This window comes from Grampus griseus (assembly GCF_964374135.1).
Source record: "Grampus griseus genome assembly, chromosome: 6".
In the NCBI taxonomy this organism is placed as follows: domain Eukaryota; kingdom Metazoa; phylum Chordata; class Mammalia; order Artiodactyla; family Delphinidae; genus Grampus; species Grampus griseus.
Window position 1 is genome coordinate 92,083,180 of NC_139000.1, and position 19,722 is coordinate 92,102,901.

General features: G+C 45.2%; 1 protein-coding gene across 1 annotated transcript in view; it reads right to left on the reverse strand.

Annotated features, from left to right (window-relative positions):
• The window catches only part of LOC309824203 (cyclin-T2-like), a gene marked incomplete at its 5' end in the record, with an annotated part of 58,752 nt that extends 39,426 nt beyond the window's left edge, over window positions 1-19,326 (reverse strand). The window contains 1 exon segment of the mRNA XM_082656921.1: window positions 19,285-19,326. Within this exon segment, the coding sequence (XP_082513047.1) occupies window positions 19,285-19,326 (42 nt within the window).
• Between the last annotated feature and the right edge of the window lie 396 nt (window positions 19,327-19,722).

Here is a 19,722-nt window from a genome sequence, read left to right on the forward strand (position 1 = left end):
TATTCACCTTCTCTGATCACTATCATCCCTTTTCATTTCTTCTATTAACTGCTTGTTAGCTTTCTGGATGCTTTTAAATAAGAAATATCCAGCCCTTAGAACTTTCTTCACTAGACCAAGAGTTCATGCCCTGCTGTGGACTTTTCATGTTGAACAGAGTGGCTCTTTTCCAAGGTCATTGAACACATACTGCGTCAGGCACTAGACACTGTGTTTTCCCTGCATTGTTTCCTTCTCTTGTAGTAATTCTTGTGAGGGGAACTATGATTTAGCCCCATTTTGTGATGAGAAACTGAAACCTAGAAGGATTAACTCACTTTCCCAAGGTTAGTACACCAATAGTGTTAACCACTAGGTTTATTAGTATTAACCAAAGGTTAATACATTGCATCAGGAGAATGTTTGCAGTGTTAATGAGAAAAAAATGTCTATTAACAATGCTGGATAATTTATTAAGTATCATTTTTGCTTTTGCCTCATGTTTTTCCTCTTCCATCCCCCAAAAGGTCTTACCTTAGGGGCCATTCTCAGGATGGAAATGAGTTGCACAGTTGCTACATCTTCTTAGTGTGTGGGATGTGTGTGTGTGTGTGTGTGTGTGTGTGTGTGTGTGTTTTAAAACCAGACTTTTCAGGACACTGATCCCCAGGAAGGAGGCTGCAGGCACAGAGGGATGGACTCTTGGGACAGAAAGGAAGTGCTGACCCTGCAGGAAGAGCCATTTCCCAGTCCAAGAAAGCTCATGGCTGTGGTGAGAAGCCATGTTGGGCAGGCCCAGATCCCTCACAAAGCTTTGAGGAGAATGGCTCACTGTCCACCCCCACAGGCAGTGAGCTGTGTGGACTGAAAAACAGACCTTTCAGAATTATCTGCTTGACATTAGGCCCCCAGGACCACCACATGGCCCTGTGGAGAGCTGGGAGGAAGTTCCCATAAAGACGGAGATTGAATTTTCCACCAGAAAGAGTGGAGAGAGATTTCAACTCAGATTTCATTTGGCTTTGTAAAAAATGAGACATTTCTTGCATTCCCATGTTAATGTTTGCAAGTTCATTTTTATTACATAGAAAGAGCATATCTTAGGCAGTTACTGATGTATCCAAGGTATTAACCAACAAAAGATGCAGATGAATCAAATATTTTTAGCTCAGCAAGGAAATGGATGAATGGATACCAGACCACCAGACAATGAAAGTTTGATTGAAGCCTTGCATCTGGTTCCTATTAACCAAATGGAGGCAAAATATGTGTTCAAGGTTTCTTGCCAGTTAATTTAAAAAGCAATTTGTATTTCATGGGCTTCAGTTGTAGTTTGGTTTCGGGGATCCCATAGGCATGAAACAAGAGGCTGTAATGAGTTAGACAGGCTCATAATTTCTTTTCCATATTGTAAAATCAATAATAACCACCTCTCAGAATATTTGGAAAATAGACACTAGTTACTCACAATTCCACTTTCAAATACAACTTATTGTTTTCTATTGCACATTCTTTTAATGTTCTTCCTGTGAGAATGGAAAGCACATTGTATCTATGTGCATATGTTTGTATTTATAACAGCATTGAATTACTTGTACAGAAGAAGATGGTGTGCATTCTGTATCTTCACAGAAAATTTATCATGTTTTTCTATAGCCATCATGGACATTATTAGTCTTGCTTAAAGTTCATCAGGTGTAGATACTCGTTTCCCTATTTATTCCCCGTGGTGTGAGTCGTTAAGATGCTGTCAGGTTTTTGCTCCTAGAAATAATGATGTAGCCACACCTCTAAGCAGAATGCCAGGAGCCAAAGGCAGGACATCCCATGGCTCTGCACTTGTGCCTGTCACCAAATCACCTTCTGAAAGGGCTGTGCCAGTTTGCACTCAGCAGAGCCTGTTCCCCACACCTCCACGGGGTTGGCTATTCTTCTTTTCCAAATTGGTTAGCAAAAATGGTGTATCATTGGTCTAATTTACACTCTAAGATCACTAATGATTTTGAACATCTTCCCATGTGTTTATTAATGAGTCGTTTGGCCTCTGTTGTGAATCTACTTCAATGACAGTGAGCTTGTACCTTTTAATTGCTCTGTCTGATGTACAGAGAAAAATCAGAAGCTCATTTCCCTAGAACTGATCTTGTCTTCTCACAAGATGGCAAAGGAAACTTAAGATTTTCAATGAATGACACACCTATAGTTTAGAATGGTCCCTTCCTGGGTTGTGCTCAGCTGTTCCAAGTGTACCTCATCTGCTGGTGTCTATAGAGGCTGTGGGCTCCTGGCTCCTGGGGCCTCCCTTGGGTCATCTTATAAACCCAATTCCCACACAAAGGATGGGGCTCACGTGCCATGGCTTTTGAGTTAATCAGGGTTTTGAGTGCTTTTTGAACTCGTTAACAATATAACCAGCAGGGAAGACAAATAAATACCAACCCAAGCTGGTTAGAAGGCTGTTTAAGAAATTGGACTTTCTACAGTTCATTAGGAAAAAGTGTGCCTGAATGAGACTTCTCAGGTGTATCTGAGTGGTCACGACTTCCTGCAGTCTTAAATGGGAATGGAGACAAAAGCTCTCTGAGTCACAGCTTCCCAGAGACGGTCAGTTTTCTGTGTCAGCTTGGCTGAGCTACAGATGTCAATTATTCAATCAAATACTTGCCTAGGTGCTGCTGTGAAGGTATGTTGTAGATATGATTAAAGTCCCTCATCAGTTGTCTTTAAGCAAGGAGGATTATCCTGGATGACCTGGGTGGGCCTGATCTGATCAGTTGAAGAGACCCAAGAGCAGAGCAGAAGCTTCCCTGAGGAAGAAGAAACCCACCATGGACAGCAGCTTCACTCCCTGCCTGAGGGTTCCCACCCTTTCACACAGCCTACCTGACAAATTTCGAACTAGCCCAGTCAGACTCCAAAACCACGTAAATCATTTGATTGTGACAAGCCTCTTAATACATGTTTCCTACAGCTTCTGTGTCAATTGTTGAACCCTGGCTGACACACACCCCATTACCCTTGTCATCTACCTCCCCCTCCCTCCCCTTCCCCTTTCCATTCCACTCTGAAAGAACTTTCTGTACATCCCATCCTCCAGTTTTCCCTGGAGCCATGTGGGCAGATGCAGCATAGAGAGAAAAATCAATTACTAATTACTAAGAAACCATAACCAGGAGGCATCTTAAATATTTCTACCTGTGTCCTCCCATCCAAACTTTTATTATGAAAAATTTCAAACTACAGAAAATTTGAAAATGTTATAGTAAACACCTGTACAATGTATATTCTACCACTAACATTTTATTACACTTACCTCTGTTAGGTATCCATCCATATATATTCTACTTGTTCATCAACCCATGTTATTTTTTGATGCATTTCAAAGCAAGTTGCAGATATTAATACCTTTCTCCCAAGTGCTTCAGCAAGTATATAGTGTATAGCTCTTTTTTTGAGGAAAAATTCATACAACGAGATGCACAAATCTTAAGTGTACCATTCAATGAGCTTTGAAAGTGCATTCACCTGTGTGATCTGAACTTCATCAACAGGACATTTACATCACCCCACATTTCCCCCATGTTCCTTCAGTCATCCTTTTCTCACCCCTCCAGAGGCAACCAATGATTTTTTCCCTCCATAATTAGTTTTGCTTATTCAAGAAATTAATACATATGGAATCACAGAGTATGTACTATTTTGTGTCTGGCTTCTTTCATTCAACATGATGTTTTTGAGATTCATCCATGTTGTTGAATGTATCAGTTTGTTCTGTTTTGCAGGTGAGAAGCATTTTATTGTACAGATATATCACAATTTGTTTAAACATTCTCCTATTGATGGATATCTGGGTTGTTTTTGACTATTATGAATAATGCTGATATGAATGTTCTTGTGTAAGTCTTTCTGTGGATATATGTTTTTCATATCTCTTGGGTTACTAACTAGGATTGAAATAGGTAGGTTTCATATAGTAGGTTTATGTTTACGTTTATATGAAGCTACCAGGCCTTTTCTCAAGATGGTTGCACTGTTTTATACTTCCACCAGCAGTGCTTGGGTGTTCTGATTGATCTATATTCTCATCAACATTTCATATTGTCAGTCTTTTACCTTTAGTCATTCTGGTGGGTGTGTTGTGATATCTCATTTTGGTTTTAATTTACACTTCCTTGATGACTAATGATATTGAGTCCTTTTTCATGGTAACACTATCTTTTGGTCATGTGTTTACTAAATCCCCGAATCATCTCCACCCCCAGCCTTGTGGGGGACCAGGGCAACCTGGTCAAGAGTTACATTCTGAAATTCTATCTTGAGTCGTGTCTTCATGAAGCCTGGGTAGAATTCTTGACTCCAGTGGGGAATCTGGATACAAAAGACCTTATATAAATGCCAAGTTCCCAACAGAAGAGATATCCTAAAAGGGCAATTGAGCCAAGGTCTAGAGCAGTGAGTAAGGGAGCTAATGAGGACCATGGAGTCAGTGAGAACCATGGAGGTGAGTGAGGATGGTGGGGGTCAGTGAGGATAATGGAGGTCAGTGAGGATGATGGGGGTCAGTGAGGATGATGGGAACCAGTGAGGACCAAGGGGGTCAGTGAGAACCATGGAGGTGAGTGAGGATGGTAGGGGTCAGTGAGGATCATGGGGGTCAGTGAGGTCCATGAGGTCCAGTGAAAATCATGGGGGTCAGTGAAGTTTAAGGGGCCAGTGAGGACCAGGAGGACTAACCATTGGCCATGAGGTTTCTGGGTGTCTTGTCCACCTCCATGCATCAGCAGTGAGTCGTGTAGGGATGTCTTGGGTTGTATTAACTATTTGGTGACAACTTTCCAATAGGGCAATAGATTTTTTCCTTATAAATTAGTATGTGTTATTCATATTATAAAATTATTGAACATTTTCCTATTGTAAACATTTTCCCCAATCTATTGTTTGAGACTCCAGCTTCTCCCATAGTGACTCTTCAAAGTGGGGGTGGAATTATGATGGTGGTTTTCAGATATTAATGTATAATCTATTGCATAACCCAAAATGCATTTGTCATTCTGTCATTACTGACAACTGTGGTTGAACAAAGGCTTTGACTTAGAGAAAAGTTAACACAGCTGTTCAGCGAACAGAGAGGTTTGATGGTCAACTTTCCTCAAAGCAGAACTTTAGTCTGAATCAAGCACTTGGCTAGAAAATGATTTGCCTTTCTAGCCACACTAAATCATTTGCCTACAGAGGAAAATGGGTGGGAACTGTTAAATAACACCCCCTGTTCCAAGCAAAACATGTTATGCAAAGCTGGACTTTTACAAAGGATACAAAAATGAGAGGTGGTTTTTCTGTCTTAAGTAGGTTTTGCTGGGTAGGAGTTCACTAGAGATCCATTCAAATTTCAAGCCCTTCTCCAGTCAAAACATAATTTGATTGTCAGAAATTCATCAGGCAACTGATTCTACCAGGCAGGCACAATCTCAGGGTGATAACCTCAGAGTATGTCTCCCAGACGTGGGAGTGCTTAGACACGACAGTATAAGCCAGCACGTATGCTGAGGACACCCCCTGGTTTGTGTTGGTCCCACATGGCAGAGCCATGCAGGGCTGCTGCAGACTGAATGTTTGTGTCCCTTCAAATTCATATGTTCAAATCTAACACCCAATGATAGTGTTAGGATGTGGGGCATTTGGGAGTTGAGTAAGTCATGAGGATGGAGTCCCCATGAATGGGATCAGTGTCCTTCTAAAAGAGGCCCTACAGAGTGTTCCACCATGTGAGGACCTAGCGAGAAGACAGCTGTCTCTGAACAAGGAAGTGAGCTATCATCAGACACCAAATCTGCCTGTGCCTTGGTCTTGACTTCTCAGCCTCTGGAACTATGAGAAATAAATGTCTGCTGTTTAAGTCACCTGGTCTATGGTAAATTTTGTTACAGCAGCCTGAATGGACGGGGGCTCCTTGGGGGTCCCTGTGTAAGTATTGGCTACGCTGCAGTGACTGAGGGAATTTGTGAGGGTGTTAAGTAACTGCCTTAGTCAGCTAGGGCTGCCATAACAAAACACTATAGGCTAGGTGGTTTAAACACCACAAAATTATTTCTTACAGTTCTGAAGGCTGTTAAGTCTGAGATCAAGGTGCCAGCCAATTTGGTTCCTTTGCTGTGTCCTCACATGGCAGAGAGACAGAGCAAGCTCTCTGGTCTCTTCTTGAAAGTATACTAATCTCATCATGAGGGTCCCACCCTCATAACTTAATCTAAACCCAATTACCTCCCAAAGGCCCCAGTTCCAAATACCATCACACTGGTCATTAGGGTCTTAACATATGAATTTGAGCCGGCACCATTCATTCTATAGTATTCTGCCCCTGGCCCCCCAAAGTTCACATCCTTCTCACATGGAAAATACATTCATTCCATACAACAGCCCCCAAAGTCTTAATTCATTCAGTATCAGTGCTAAACTTTAAAGTCCAAAGTCTCATCTGAATTAGATATGGATGAGACTTGAACTATAATTCATCCTGAAGCAAAATTCCTCTCCAGCTGTGAATCTGTGAAACCAGACAAGTTATATGGTCCCAAATACAATGGTGGAACAGGCCTAGGATAGACATTCCCAATCCAAAATGGTGAATTAGAAAAAAGATGAGGGGGAGACAGGTCCCAAGCAAGTACAAAACATAACAAGGAAGATTCCAGAAGATCTTAAAGCTTGAGATTAATCCTCTTTGGTTCTATGCGCTGCCTTCTGAACCCACTGGGGTGATTTATTATGAGATTTGTTATAAGGAATTTGTTTATGCGGTTATGGAGGCTGAGAAGTACAAGATCTGCAGTCAGCAAGCTGCAGACACAGGAAGACCCAGGGGAGCCAGTGGTATGGTTCCAGTCTCAGCCCAAAAACCTGAGTAGTAGGGGGATCAATGATGTAAGTTCCAGTTAGAAGACCAATGTCCCAGGTCAAAGACAGTCACACAGAGAGAGCAAATTCTCCCTTAATGCAGATATTGTTCTATTCAGGCCTTCAACTTATTGGATGGGGCCCACTGACATTGGGGAGAGCAGTCTACTTCACTCAGTCTACTGATTCAAATGCTAATCTCATCCAGAAACACCCTCACAGACGTACCCAGAATTCGGTTTAACCAAATATTGGGGCACCCCAGTCAAGCTGATACATAAAATTAGCCATCACAGTGACTGACTGACTGAATGAATGAATAAATAAATGGCATCAAGGGGCTCACGAGGCTGTGGAAACCGCAAGGACATGACTGCAAGCTTCCCAGGACACCTCCAGTTAATCCTCTGAAGTCTACAAACTGGCTAAAATGATTTCTCAGGGAGTCCCCAAAAGACTCTGGCAGGGCAGCAGGGGCCGCTGTAATATGAGTGAGGAGGAGGTGGGGTGGCAGTGGGGTGGGAAGGGATCAGTGGGATTCTGCCCCTGACCTGGAGTCACCACCTCACCTGGTCTGGTTTTCTCACAGCAGTTTATAAGCCATCCTGTGTCCTCTGGCTCAGACACTCTGACAGGTCAAGGTGACACAAAGCCAACAAGAGAAGTCATAGGTACCTGGTCTCTCTCATCAGTGGCTCACTTTGCATCCTTCACCTGTTACCTTGTGCAAGCCTATTCACAGGCTGGAGAGCCTATGCCGTTTGGGCCCCACCAGGCTCCAACTGTTGGGTTGGGAACAACTGGACCTGTGCTTTTTCCCAGAATATGAGTGGCTGAATTAGACTCATATACTGAAAGTTTTCTGTCATTTTTTTGTTGTCTGTTTAAGGTTTCCTTTGTGCAATTCTTGTTTCTTCAACTAGCAAGTCACTTGTTCAGGGCAAGGACTGTGGCTTACACCTTGTAATCCCCACCTCATTTTACAACCTTGAACAGATGTTCATCACTTGCGTTTTTACTGGATTGGACTGCATCACGGCTTCCAATCAATCCAGCCACTGGGATGGTGGGAAAACTTCATACACTTTTGTTTCTGTTTAAAAGCAAATAAAGGGTCAGGAGGAAAAGCTCAGTTGTCATGAGAGAGGCAGCTGTCTGAAATAAGGAAATATGGGACAAGGTCCCCATGGTGAGTTGGTTTGAATTCAAGCAAATATATTCATTGTAAAAATGTGAATTAACACTGCAGCTCTCGCTCCAATGGTCTGTCTGCCTGTCTTTCCACCGAGGACATTTCAGTCATGTATAGAAATGGAGAGGATAATATAAGGGCTGATGTTTTCCTGCTGTAGCAGAGGCCACAGTGCCCCACCCATAGCCCTCAGTCTCTGGAGTTTTGTGTAGAGAGTTCTTTCAGATGCCCATGGTCCTGTCCCTTGTGTGAGACAGCCTGAGATCAAGGCAGGCAAGATGCTCAAGGGTCAGGAGTTGGTGGACAAAGACCCTGCTCCCTTGCCCTCGGAGGGTGGGCCTTGGGTGTTCCACAGTTTCTCAGAACAGGTGCCGCTCATTAACCACGCCCCCCATATTTGTCTTCCTTCTTTTCCCTGCCTCACTCACTGCCACTCTCATGTGCCCCTGGTCACCTACCAACTCATGTACTGGAGTCAGCTTTAGGAGACCCAACCCAGACACCCACAATCTAGATTCAGAAATTATTAAGATTTTGCCACACTTGCTTCACCTCTTCCCTTTTCCGTGGAGTATCTTAAAACAAATCCCAGATGTCATGTGATGACAATAATGATTTATGGGTCTGCTCCAGGGGAGGAATGGAAAGGCCTCCTTGATATTGCTGCCACGCACATTAGTGCAGCCCTGTCGCCTTCCCAGCCCTCCCCTTCCCACCACAAGCCTGGATGTCCTTACGTGCTGTCTGGCCACAAACTGGGAACGTGTCAACCTGCTTATCGCTGTTTATCTTTTAATGTGTAAGCCTAAGGTTTCAAATTGTGGGTGGGTGTGATAAATTGTGGGGAAGAAGATTCCCTTCAAAAGGAAGGATCTTTCATTAGACAAGAGATAAAGAACAGGGGAAGATCACTCTTAGCAAGCAAACCCAAGCTGCGCCTGTGGTGGGGTGAGCAGCTCGCTGTAAAAGACTCGGAAAAAGACCTCAGTTGGCACCAATGATTGCTTTCAAGGGCACCATCTGGTAAGGGCCAAATGCCTTCTGTCGTCTGCCTGGTGATGGTGATGTACTATGGTCACCACTCTCACATCCAGTGCACCTCTGTGCTCTCAGGCTCCTGGAAGTGAGCGTGAACATCATGGCTCTCTCCTTCTTCAACAGAATAGAGCAGCTGATCTCCAGAGAAAAGTCGGTTCTTTATATTCTGTCTCCAGATTTTCTCTTGCCTTCAGCCTTGATAGTGAGAGAGAGAAGTGTGCACTAAAGGCCTCCTGATATTTGGATTAATGGAAATTAATGGAATGGACAAGACTCCTGCCAGCCTTATTCTCTGGATGTTGGAAGAGAGCACAGCAGATTAGACACGCCTGGTGCCGGGACCCACTGGCCGTAGGGCCTGCATCCAGGGAGCCTGTGATAAGTGAGTGGCTTCATCTCTGAGAGCCACTGAAAGCAGGCCAGATGCATGTTCTCACTTTATTTCCACCAGAAATCAGGGAGGAAGATAGAGAAGGAAAGTAGGTGTGCTGATTATCTCCCCTTTACAGCTGGGAAAACTGTGGCCAGGGCCCTGTGGATGGGGATGGATTTGGTTACAGTGCTGGGAGGCCTGATTTGGTTATAGACACACTTTTATCAGCTTTTGAAATGAGCTCTTGGAAGCTGGGCTATTCATCCCATCGCTCACGCTGTAGGGGCCATGCTGTCCGGTGGAGGGGCTGGTGGCCTGTCAATGGAGGCCCTTGTACAGTGGATGACTTTGGCTCATCAGCGAACATTCAGGGAATTCCACTCTTGGTGCGTTGGAGCTTTCACAATAGGGGGTTGGAATTCTTTCCAGAGGTGCCACAGGAGGTGGAGAAGGCGGAATGAGGCCTGTGTGTGCTTGTGTCCTCTGCTGTTTTACAAGCCCTCGCTCGCAGCATTTCGCAAGATCCTAGAGCAGCGTGGGAAGGAAATCAAAGGATGGGGTTAGTGGTGGAGGCAAAGCAGGCATTGCCACAGGCTGGCTGGGAATCTGCCCCAGTGCCAAAGGCTATGGGTACCAGCAGTGCCCGAGGCCCCAGTGGGAGCACGGGGCGCCGAGTGCCTTGCCCCATGGACAGAGCTGGCCTTCAAAGAAAGTTGACCTTCACTCCCACTGTCTGATTCTGGGTGCTTCCCATTGCCCCAAAAGGTGTGGTCCTGAAGGAGTGATGGACCCAGGCCAAACATCTGTTCGGATCAAGGTGGTGAAGGAAAAAACAGAGGCAAATTTAAATCAAAATGATGTTGTGTTACATCAGTTTTCATTCACAACCATTTAGAAGGAGATTAGCTCTTTGAAAATAAAAACACAACTTAGTCTATAGGCAAATGAGCTAAAGGTGGGCTCATGTACAACACAGAGAAATGAGCACTTTATCCCTCTAAGGACTCAGGATAGGTCTGCAGATGAGCCTTGAGAGGTTCCACACTCAGCTCAGGGTCCCAGCAGACCCCGGAGTCTTTCTCTGCACAGCCTGTGCACTCTTGACTATTCTGAGTCCATCACAGAAGATACTGGCTCCTGGACCCAGAAGAAAGGCCTGGAGCATGTCCCCCACATAGCTTCTGGATTCCCAGGAGTCATGGGTGGTTATTTTATTCTCTGTTTTAAAGATTCAAATATATCACTTTGTAAACTGTCACTCTTTGCTATCTTTAAGGGCTGACTCCACCAGAGTGATTGATGCCATTTGTTATGGGCTGAACTGTGCCCCCTCAAAATTCACATGCTGAAGTCCTAACCCCCAACATCTCAGAATGTGACTGTATTTAGAGATAGGGCCTTTAAAGAGGTAATTAATGTAAAATGAGGTTATTAAGATGGGTCCTAATCCAATATGACTGGTGTCTTATTGGAAGAGGAAATTTAGGACACACACACAGGGAAGTCCATGAGAGGACACAGGGAGAAGGCAGCCTTCTACGAGACAAGGAGAGAAGCCTCAGGAAAAACAACCCTGCCGACATTCTGATCTTGGACTTTCAGCCTCCAGAACTGAGAGAGAATAAACATCTGTTGTTTAAGACCCCAGTCTGTGGTGCTTTGCCTCGCAGCCAGAGAAAACTAATACACTATCCAAACTAATACAAGGTCGTGCAAATGCCTTCCCCCAAGCCAGCTCTGCCTTCCCCATGAAGCAGGGGAACTGGATTTGAGGAGACCTGGATCTCACCCAGGCTGTCAGATGAGTCCTTTTTATTATTCTCCTTTATATTATTATGCTTTGAAAGATTTATTAGTTAATAGTTTTTCATTTTTATAATGAACACTCAGAGGCTTTGAGCAGCAGCACAGCAAGATTAGCTTTGTCATCCAAAGTTGATAGAATTTCGAAAGGAAGACAATATCTTAGTGAGCAATGTTGATGGTAAAGGTGTGATTCCTTTTGGGCTTTTTGAAATGTTAAAAATAGCATGTGGATGCTTTTTACTGCTTTACTGGTCCCTTAGCTGTTCAAAGGCCTTGGCCAGGCAAGGCAAAATCAGAGAAAAATCCAGAGCTGACCACTACACCGACTGTTGTGTAAATGGGGTTAATCTCCTCATTTGGGGTCTTTTGGGGATCACTTATGCATAGCCATGGAAGTCACACTTGGAGAGGAATAGAAATTAAGAATTTATTATACTCACAGTTCCCAGAAAGGGAAAACTGGCACAGCCATAGGGCCACACATGTCACCCAAAGCTCAGTTAAGCTCGGCTGGCAGGAAAACAGGCCAGGAGAGGATGACAGGCGAACGCTTTTATTGGGGTCCTGGCTGCCCCATGGCATGTGGGAAGTGTGTTGTTGACTACTTTGAACTTAACTAGGTCAGCAGAAGGGGAGGGAAGAAGATGGGGTGTCCTCCCAAGACTTGCCACCTGGGCACATTTGAGAGGAGGCTGGCACTGGCGAGGCTCACACAGGTGGCTGGGGGTGCGGATAGGGAGTCCTGAGGTCACAGGGAACAATTGTGTTACATTTGACCACATGTGCCTCAATGGCTCTCAAACAGGATGAATTCCTCTTACCACCTGAGTGGGGAGACTTTGCCTATAGACGGAAAGCATTGCTGAGACATCGGACAACCAATGTTAATACAGAGGTTAGGAGAAGGGGGCCCCCCAAGGTGGTGACCAGAACTTAGAAACCGGCATGTAGCCAGTCTCCCCATTTACCAGGGGGATAGACAGGAGTAAATGCCTGATACCTCTGGGTTTAAAGAATTTTTTGAAAAACCACAGTTTTGTTGTGAAAGATTTCCCATCTTCTCTAAGTTGTCGGAGATATGTCTGTCCTTGCCAAAATTGTTGACAAGAGGGTCTCTGAGTTGCATGGACCCTGCCTTCCTTGGTCAGCAGGTATTCAAGGACTGCAGGACTATCAGTGGCCAGAGGTTCTTGGGTTTCCTGTATTAGAGACAAGTTCTGGATATTCTTTTAACATGTTCCAGTGAGGGCGGCAGACAGTTGTTGATTAGCTGAGATCATGTGATTTTGTTTGCCTGTACCCAGTGCAGTTGCCTCCACCATTTACAGCAAAAACTATTAATAGATGTACGGAGGTCAGCTGCCTGACCCTGTGACTCTTTGAAGAGAATGTAGATGTTGCAACGGGGTAGATAGTCACGGGCACTCCCAATGCCATGGGGTATGAAATATAGGCTCCTGTTATTAGGAAAGTAAAGTACAACAGGTGCCGTGCATTTTCATCAGGGTCACAATCTGGTCCTATGGAGGCATCAGCTAGTGCATCATAATTTCCAGGTTTTAGCCATGTAGATATGAGTGTGGGGTCTGGGAGAACATAGGCATTTGGCCAGACTGTACCGAAATCTGGACAAATATAATTGGTGCCTGGACGTTGGATTCCCTCAATTGAATAATATTGGAGGTGCTTGAGTTTTCCCAAAGGTTCACATCTCCAGAGAAGCCTTGTGGTCTCAGGACTTTGGACCATCTGGCCAAATTCAGAATAGCACCAGTGTTCTAGGCAGAGGTACACATCTGAGTGGCAGACCCAATAGTCAGATCAGGTTGATGTGTGTGCTGTCACTTCTGCAGTTTGGGTTGACATCCTGGAGGCTCTGGGTAGATGCCAAGGAGAGTTGTGGTTGGCAGGGTGATGGGCAATGTTGTACTTGGGGAAGCGGCTGTGGAGGCCGGGGATCCCGAGGAAGTGTGTTGCATAAGAGGGCTGATGGTAGGGGAGTTCCAGGTTAGGGTTAGTAGCATAGGGAAGCAAAAGTCATGAATCATTTTTAACAACCCCCGTAAAAAGAGAAGATTGGGAGGGGCTGGGCCTGGAAAGCAGGGCAAGGAGGAAGTATGTGAGGAACGTTGGTGGCATTTAGCGGGCATAACTTTGCATCCCACAGGGGCTTGACACATCTTAGGGTGGCCTTATCATCATGGGGTTTATGACTCACAGTTCTGTGGAGCCCATGGAAGCCGTGAGGGGTCAGTGTCAGGCATTTTGTAATCTCAGGAAAATAGAACACAGGAGATCATACAGATCAAGGTAATGACCCAGGAATTGGGGAAGCAATGTGGGGTTGACGGAAACCAGCGTGGACCAGTGTGGGTTAGAGGCTGAAGGTGGGTGAGGATGTAACGTTCAGTTCCAAAAGTGGAGTGGACAAGATGTTTTCCTCTCCAGTGGCGTGGAAGCTGTGGTCCACCCTGAGAGTGAGTGTCCCTCCCAGGTGGCTGTCCACTGATGGAAACCTGGGGCCCCATGTGGAAATGTGGCCTAAGGAAGCTTGGAGACCTCTTTTAGAATCTTGCCATAAGCATCTGAACTGCTGCAAATTTTCAGTAACTCTTGGGGATCATTGTGGCACCTTGGACCAAGACCTGGGCAGCCACTCTTAGGGTCTGAACTTGATAGTCCATCCATAGAGAATAAATCTTTTGGTCACATATATAGAGAGCTAACTTAGTGGTCCTGGATATAATTGTGACATAGTCCATAGATGTAGTCATATAAACAACATTAGGGGCAGTATAACAGAGATTGGTTAGTGGAGGAGGATGGATTTGGGGTTGTTGTTCAAGCCAGCCAAAGACCCTCTGACCAGTTAAAATTAGTATTCTGGATCAATATTCTGCCCCATTGGGGTCAAACATCTGTGCCATTGGTGGCATTTATAATGGATTTCAAACCATCCGGACTTGATGGCGTGTGGGCCTGAGAAGTGGTCATTGCTGTCCAGCACTCCCGGCTGACACATTCTTGAATGTGATTTTGAATATTTCGGGCCATTTGGTTGCAACAGGTTTTGGTCATGGAGAGCCCTTGCGTGTCTGCCAGCAATCCTAGGATCTCAGCCAAACATAATAAGACCAATAACCATGAGGCAATTGAGCACTGGCAGCAATTTAACTAGGGGCCTCGAGACTGTGTTGTCTGAGGAAGTTGTATGACCACAAGGTGGGCACTTTGAGGCCACAGGTCTCTTCCAGTCTGTTGTGGAAGTTCCCATGGGCACCTGAGAGGGAGGCAACATGGGATCATTCTCGGTGTTGGTCATTTCCGAGTATGACTGACATTGACCAGATGAAATCTATCATCTCCTTTGATGGGAACCTGCACGATTCCACTGTTGCTATAATCTCTACCTACTGTGAGAAATTATATGACTTGGGTTCATTAACTAGCACTTATTTATAACCAGAATTAATTAGCAGCATCTCAGTTTTGGGCATGAGCAGATCTGGATATTTATGTGTCCAGATCAGGCAAGCAGGACATTCTTTTGGGCTTTTGATAATCAGTAGGTCAAAACTTTTGATTTGCCCTTGGTCAGGTTTCTATGTTGAAGGGGAAGGGGATATGACTGAGAAATCAAATTTATATTGGGATGTTTTATTTGTGGACGAAATCCAGATGCAATCATCCACTATTGAAAATATCAGGGGTTTCCTCTTATAACTAAAAGGAGAATTTTAGGAGGTCAGAAAAAATTTGTATGGGGTGTGTGTTCCTCAAGGGCATGGGAATTTAATTATATTAATACCTGTGGCAATAGAGAGGTTCATTAGGGTTCCATTCCCCCCTCCTTAACTTTAACAGGAAGTCTTTTAATAGTCCATTATGATGTTCAATTAGTAAATTAGTATGAGAGATGGTGATTCCAAAGGATACCTTATTTCAGGGCCCATTGTTGTACTGTTTAGGATGTGAAATGTGTCCCTTAATCTGGATCTATGATATCAGGAGGCCCAAAGGGCACCAGAATAGTTTCAGTTAGCCCTTGGGTAGGTGTTTCTGTGTTGGCTTGCTGTGTAGGAAATGTTAGCAGAAGTCCCATAAAGGAGTCAATTCTTGTTAAAGCATAACAATGGCAGTAGTCTTATGTAATCTGTGTGCCACTGGTGAAAAGGGATATCACACCTTGGCATAGCACCCCATTGTGGCAACTGCCAATGTTTAATTTTGGCACAAACATTACAGTCCTCAACAGAAGTTTCAGCAAGGGAGGGCCTAGAGGGATTCCACATTATTGGGTCCATTCTATCAGGGTATGAATACCCCTATGACCTGATGTTACATGAGCCCTAAAAGGCCAAGGAATGAGGACTCTCTTCTAAGGGAACTGTAGCCAATGAAACAGTTTATATCTTGGAGAGTTGATTGACCAGATGGTGTCTCTTGGTTGGTATGTGCAGATATATGTGTGAAAAATATTGGAATTGGAGACTGGGCTCTTTATTTCCAAACATAAGAACCCCAAAACAAGTTGGCCTTGTACTAGAGAATCATTTCACTGCCATTGGCCATACTTCATCACTAGTCCATTGGCAACTGCCATGAATTGGTGAATATGTGAGTTTGGGGTAACTACCCATGTATGGCATCTTTCAGAGACAGAAATACTTCTAACTCAGCCAAATGGGTAGAATCAAGGACCCATCTTTAGTTAGAGAGGAACTGAAGGCCAGATGGCAGGCCACTGCTCACCAACAGGATACAGTGCATACAAAGGTGGTGTTGCTATTGGTGAAGAACAGCAACTCCCTTTCCATGTCAGACAGTTGATCCCATGGGGTTCCCCACTCAGCTAGGAAGGGAAAAACAGAGTTGCCATTGTCAACATCTCTAAACCTGTGGGCAAGGGACTGAGCATGTGGTAGGCTACATCCTTCTGCAGTTTGGAGAGTCCCAGTGTGTCAGATTTGGCTCTTTCCAGTAGGTTCCATTTCCATTTTAGCAAGGAGGCTTCTGTGGCCATGCTGAGGCATTGTTGGGAGGTGTGGTGGTTAATTTTATATGTCCTTTTGACTGGGCCACTGGATACCCAGATATCTGGCTAAACATTATTTCTGAGTGTATCTTTAAGGGTGTTTTTGGATGAGATTAGCACTTGAATTGGTAGACTCAGTAGAGCAGACTGCCCTCCCCAATGTGGGTGGGCCTCATCTAATCAGTTGAGGGCCCAAATGGAAACAAAAATGCATAAGAAGGAAGAATTCAGCCTTTCCTTCCTGATTGCTTGAGCTGGGACATTGATCTTCTGCCCTCAGAGCTCTTGGTTCTCAGGCCTTTGTCTGGGACTGTGTTACATCAACAGCTTCCTGGGTCTCCAGCTTGTAGATGGCAGATCATGGGACTTAGCCTCCATAATCATGTGAGACAATTCCTTATAATAAATCTTTTTATTCCCGTATCTCCATTCATTCTGTTTTTCTGGAGGGTCCTGACTAATACAGGAGCTACCTCTCACCCAGGGCAGAATAGGAATCTGCATGGTTTGTTAGCCAGGCACCAGTAAAAGCCTCAGTCTCTATTAGAGCCCAATAGGCAGCCAGAATTTGGTGTTCCGTGGGTCTATGTGGGGTAGTGGCCAAAGCAAGCCATTTGGCTCAAAAGCCTCTGGGTAGCCATTCAGGGCCATGTTTGGTCCAAAGTCTCCAGGAAGTGTGATCAAATGTAGCCAGTGTTCTAATCAATAATCAGCTCCTGGTGAGCCAGGGGCAAGGTTTGCTGTATAGCCTGCTGTGTTAGTTCCAAAGCCTGTTGTGCCTCAGTGGAAAGAGGCAGCCTTCTTGGTAATCTCATCGGTGGGATGAAGCAAGATAGAAAGATGTGTAATATATTGCCTCCAAAACATGGATGGTCTGAGTAAGTGCTGGGCCTGTCTGGCTGTTTGTGTGGTGGGCATAAGTGGAGGAGGTGGTGCTTCATCGAGGTTGGATGAGGTAACAAGAGGCAGTGCAAAGTAGCACACAAGAGGGTCAGCTGGATAGACAGCCTTCCCAGATGGCGAATCCCAGCCAGGACAGCCCATCAGTAAGCTACATGCAAACAGTGAGCATCTCCAGGGGACTGAGGGATCATCTGCCCATGTTAAAAGTGCTCTTGTACTTGTCACCAATTGTTGTGTAAACGGGACCAATCCCCTTAGCTGAGGTCCTTTCAGGATCACTTCTACACGACCATGGAAGTCACACTAAGAGAGGCATAGAAATTAAGGATTTGTTATACTCACAGGTCCCAGAGACAGAGGCCTGGCACATCCAGAGGGCCACGCATGTCACCCAAAGCCAGGTTGAGCTCGGCTGGCAGGAAAACAGGCCAGGAGAGAATGGTGGGTGGTCCTGGGCAGGGCAGCCATGGCACTTGGAAAGGGAGTTTTGGGCTATTTTGAACTTAACTAGGTCAGCAGAAGAGGAGGGAGGGGGCTGAAAGTCTTCCCAAGAGTTACTGTCTGGGAAGAGTTGAGAGGAGGCTGGCACTGGTGAGGCGCACACAGGTGGGTGGTGTGGGAGATGGGGAGTCCTGAGGCCACAGGGAACAGCTGTGTTACCCCTGTCCCTGGCTTAACCACTGAAGTCACTCCTGAGAACTCATCACTGAGGGAAAGCTGTTCAGTGAAAAATATTTTCTTTAATATTTTCCCATCTTCCTAATTCCTCTCTGTCTTTGTGTCTATCCTGTTATGTTGAATATATTTCTTTAAGCCTCTTCCATTCTTTCTGGAATAAGGCAGACTATGAGGGGTAGAAGTATTTTGTTGCTGGTTTGCATAAGAAAAACCATCAAAAGAAAACAAGTATTTTATTCTTTTTTCAGAGGTTATTTTTTTAGATCACTTAATGTATTTTTTCACACTTTCACCAACTATTCAATTATGACATATGTAAAGAATTAGAAGCAAGGTTTTGTAAAGTCTGGAAAGTGAAAATATATGAATAAAAGTATAGGGAGTATGTAGATCAGAGAGGAAGGGAAAACCCTGGCTTCTCCACCAAGCTCACACACCTAGGAGGCTGCAGGTGGTGGTGAGGTTGGTGGAATTCCCAGGGAAAAGGGCACATTCTAGGCTGCTTAGTGTGAGAAGCTTGTCAAATCCTCCTTTGGCCACCTGACAGAAATGATTGAGATTGTCACCTCTAATTTGACTTTTGATGGCATTTGGATTCATAGGTACATGACAGGTGGACCCTTCAGCTAGAAAACATCTCTCTGGAGCATGATTCTCACACTTGAGACACAGGAGAACCCCTGGAGGGCTGGTCACAGCACAGACCTCTGGGCTCCACCCTGGAGGTTCTCACTCAGCAGGAGAGGGACAGCCAGGTCACCTGCATTTATAATGAGTTCCTGGGCGAGGGACGCTGCTGTTCTGGGGAGTCGACTTAAGAACCTCTGGTCAGGTGTTCTCCCAAGCAGCACAGACACAACCCTCTCCCTGTGTGTGTCTCCAGCATCCTGAAATTGGCAGGTGGTGGGCCCGGCCCTGCAGGGACAGTTCTCCCTGTTGCCCTCCCAACACAACCCCTCTGCACCCAACATAAGCCAACCTGAAAGGAGTTTTTAAAAAAAAACCATAAGAAAGGTTTGCAAAGAGGAGACTTCGACTGTAAGAATGGGTGAAACAGACTGAACTCTGGTCGAGAGGTCTGTTTTTAGAGAGATTTGTCATCAATTAACAAGCATTGTCCATGGAAAGCAGTGGTGACAGGAAGAAGCAGCGTACGCTCTCAGAAGGAGGAACAACATCACGCAGCAGAGGAAGAAATGAGTATAGGAACAGCAAAATGCAGGAGCCTTGCCCAGCTGGCTGAAGACGCATGTGTACCATCTGTCTCTGCCTGCAGAGTGTTCCAAATACTACCCTTGGTTTGAATAATGTGCTGAATTCATTTCCCAGCACAGCCGAGACAGCCTAGTGAGAAAGCCACTGTCTTGCTTTATTTCTGGAACTTACCAGAGCCTGGCAGTACTGGTGTTGGTGTGTCTGGGGTGGCATCTCGACTGGCCTCCCATCTCTCTTACCAATGCCAGCCTTTTCTGTCCCCAGTGGTAAGTGTGGTGTACCCCTGAGCTCTGTCCTGCCCTGCCATCCTTGGAGGACTGTGGGTTTTCTGGGTTCCACAGAGCCCCACGGCAATGAGTCCCCCAAATGGTGAATGAGAGGGACAGCTTGGGGGAACCGTGAAGATTAGATGAAGAATGGGGGGATTGACACACAGAGAGGAGGGATCTCATTTCAAGTCCTGTCTTTCACTTGATCCTCGACAGCTCATGCGCTCAGGAAGCCTGCAGAGCACGGAAAAGCTGACTCTTGGGCTCTGTGGTTGTCCCATGTCATTATAAAAGGACAGAGACTCCAAGGGGGAGGCAGACTTCATTTAGTCCAAGTGAG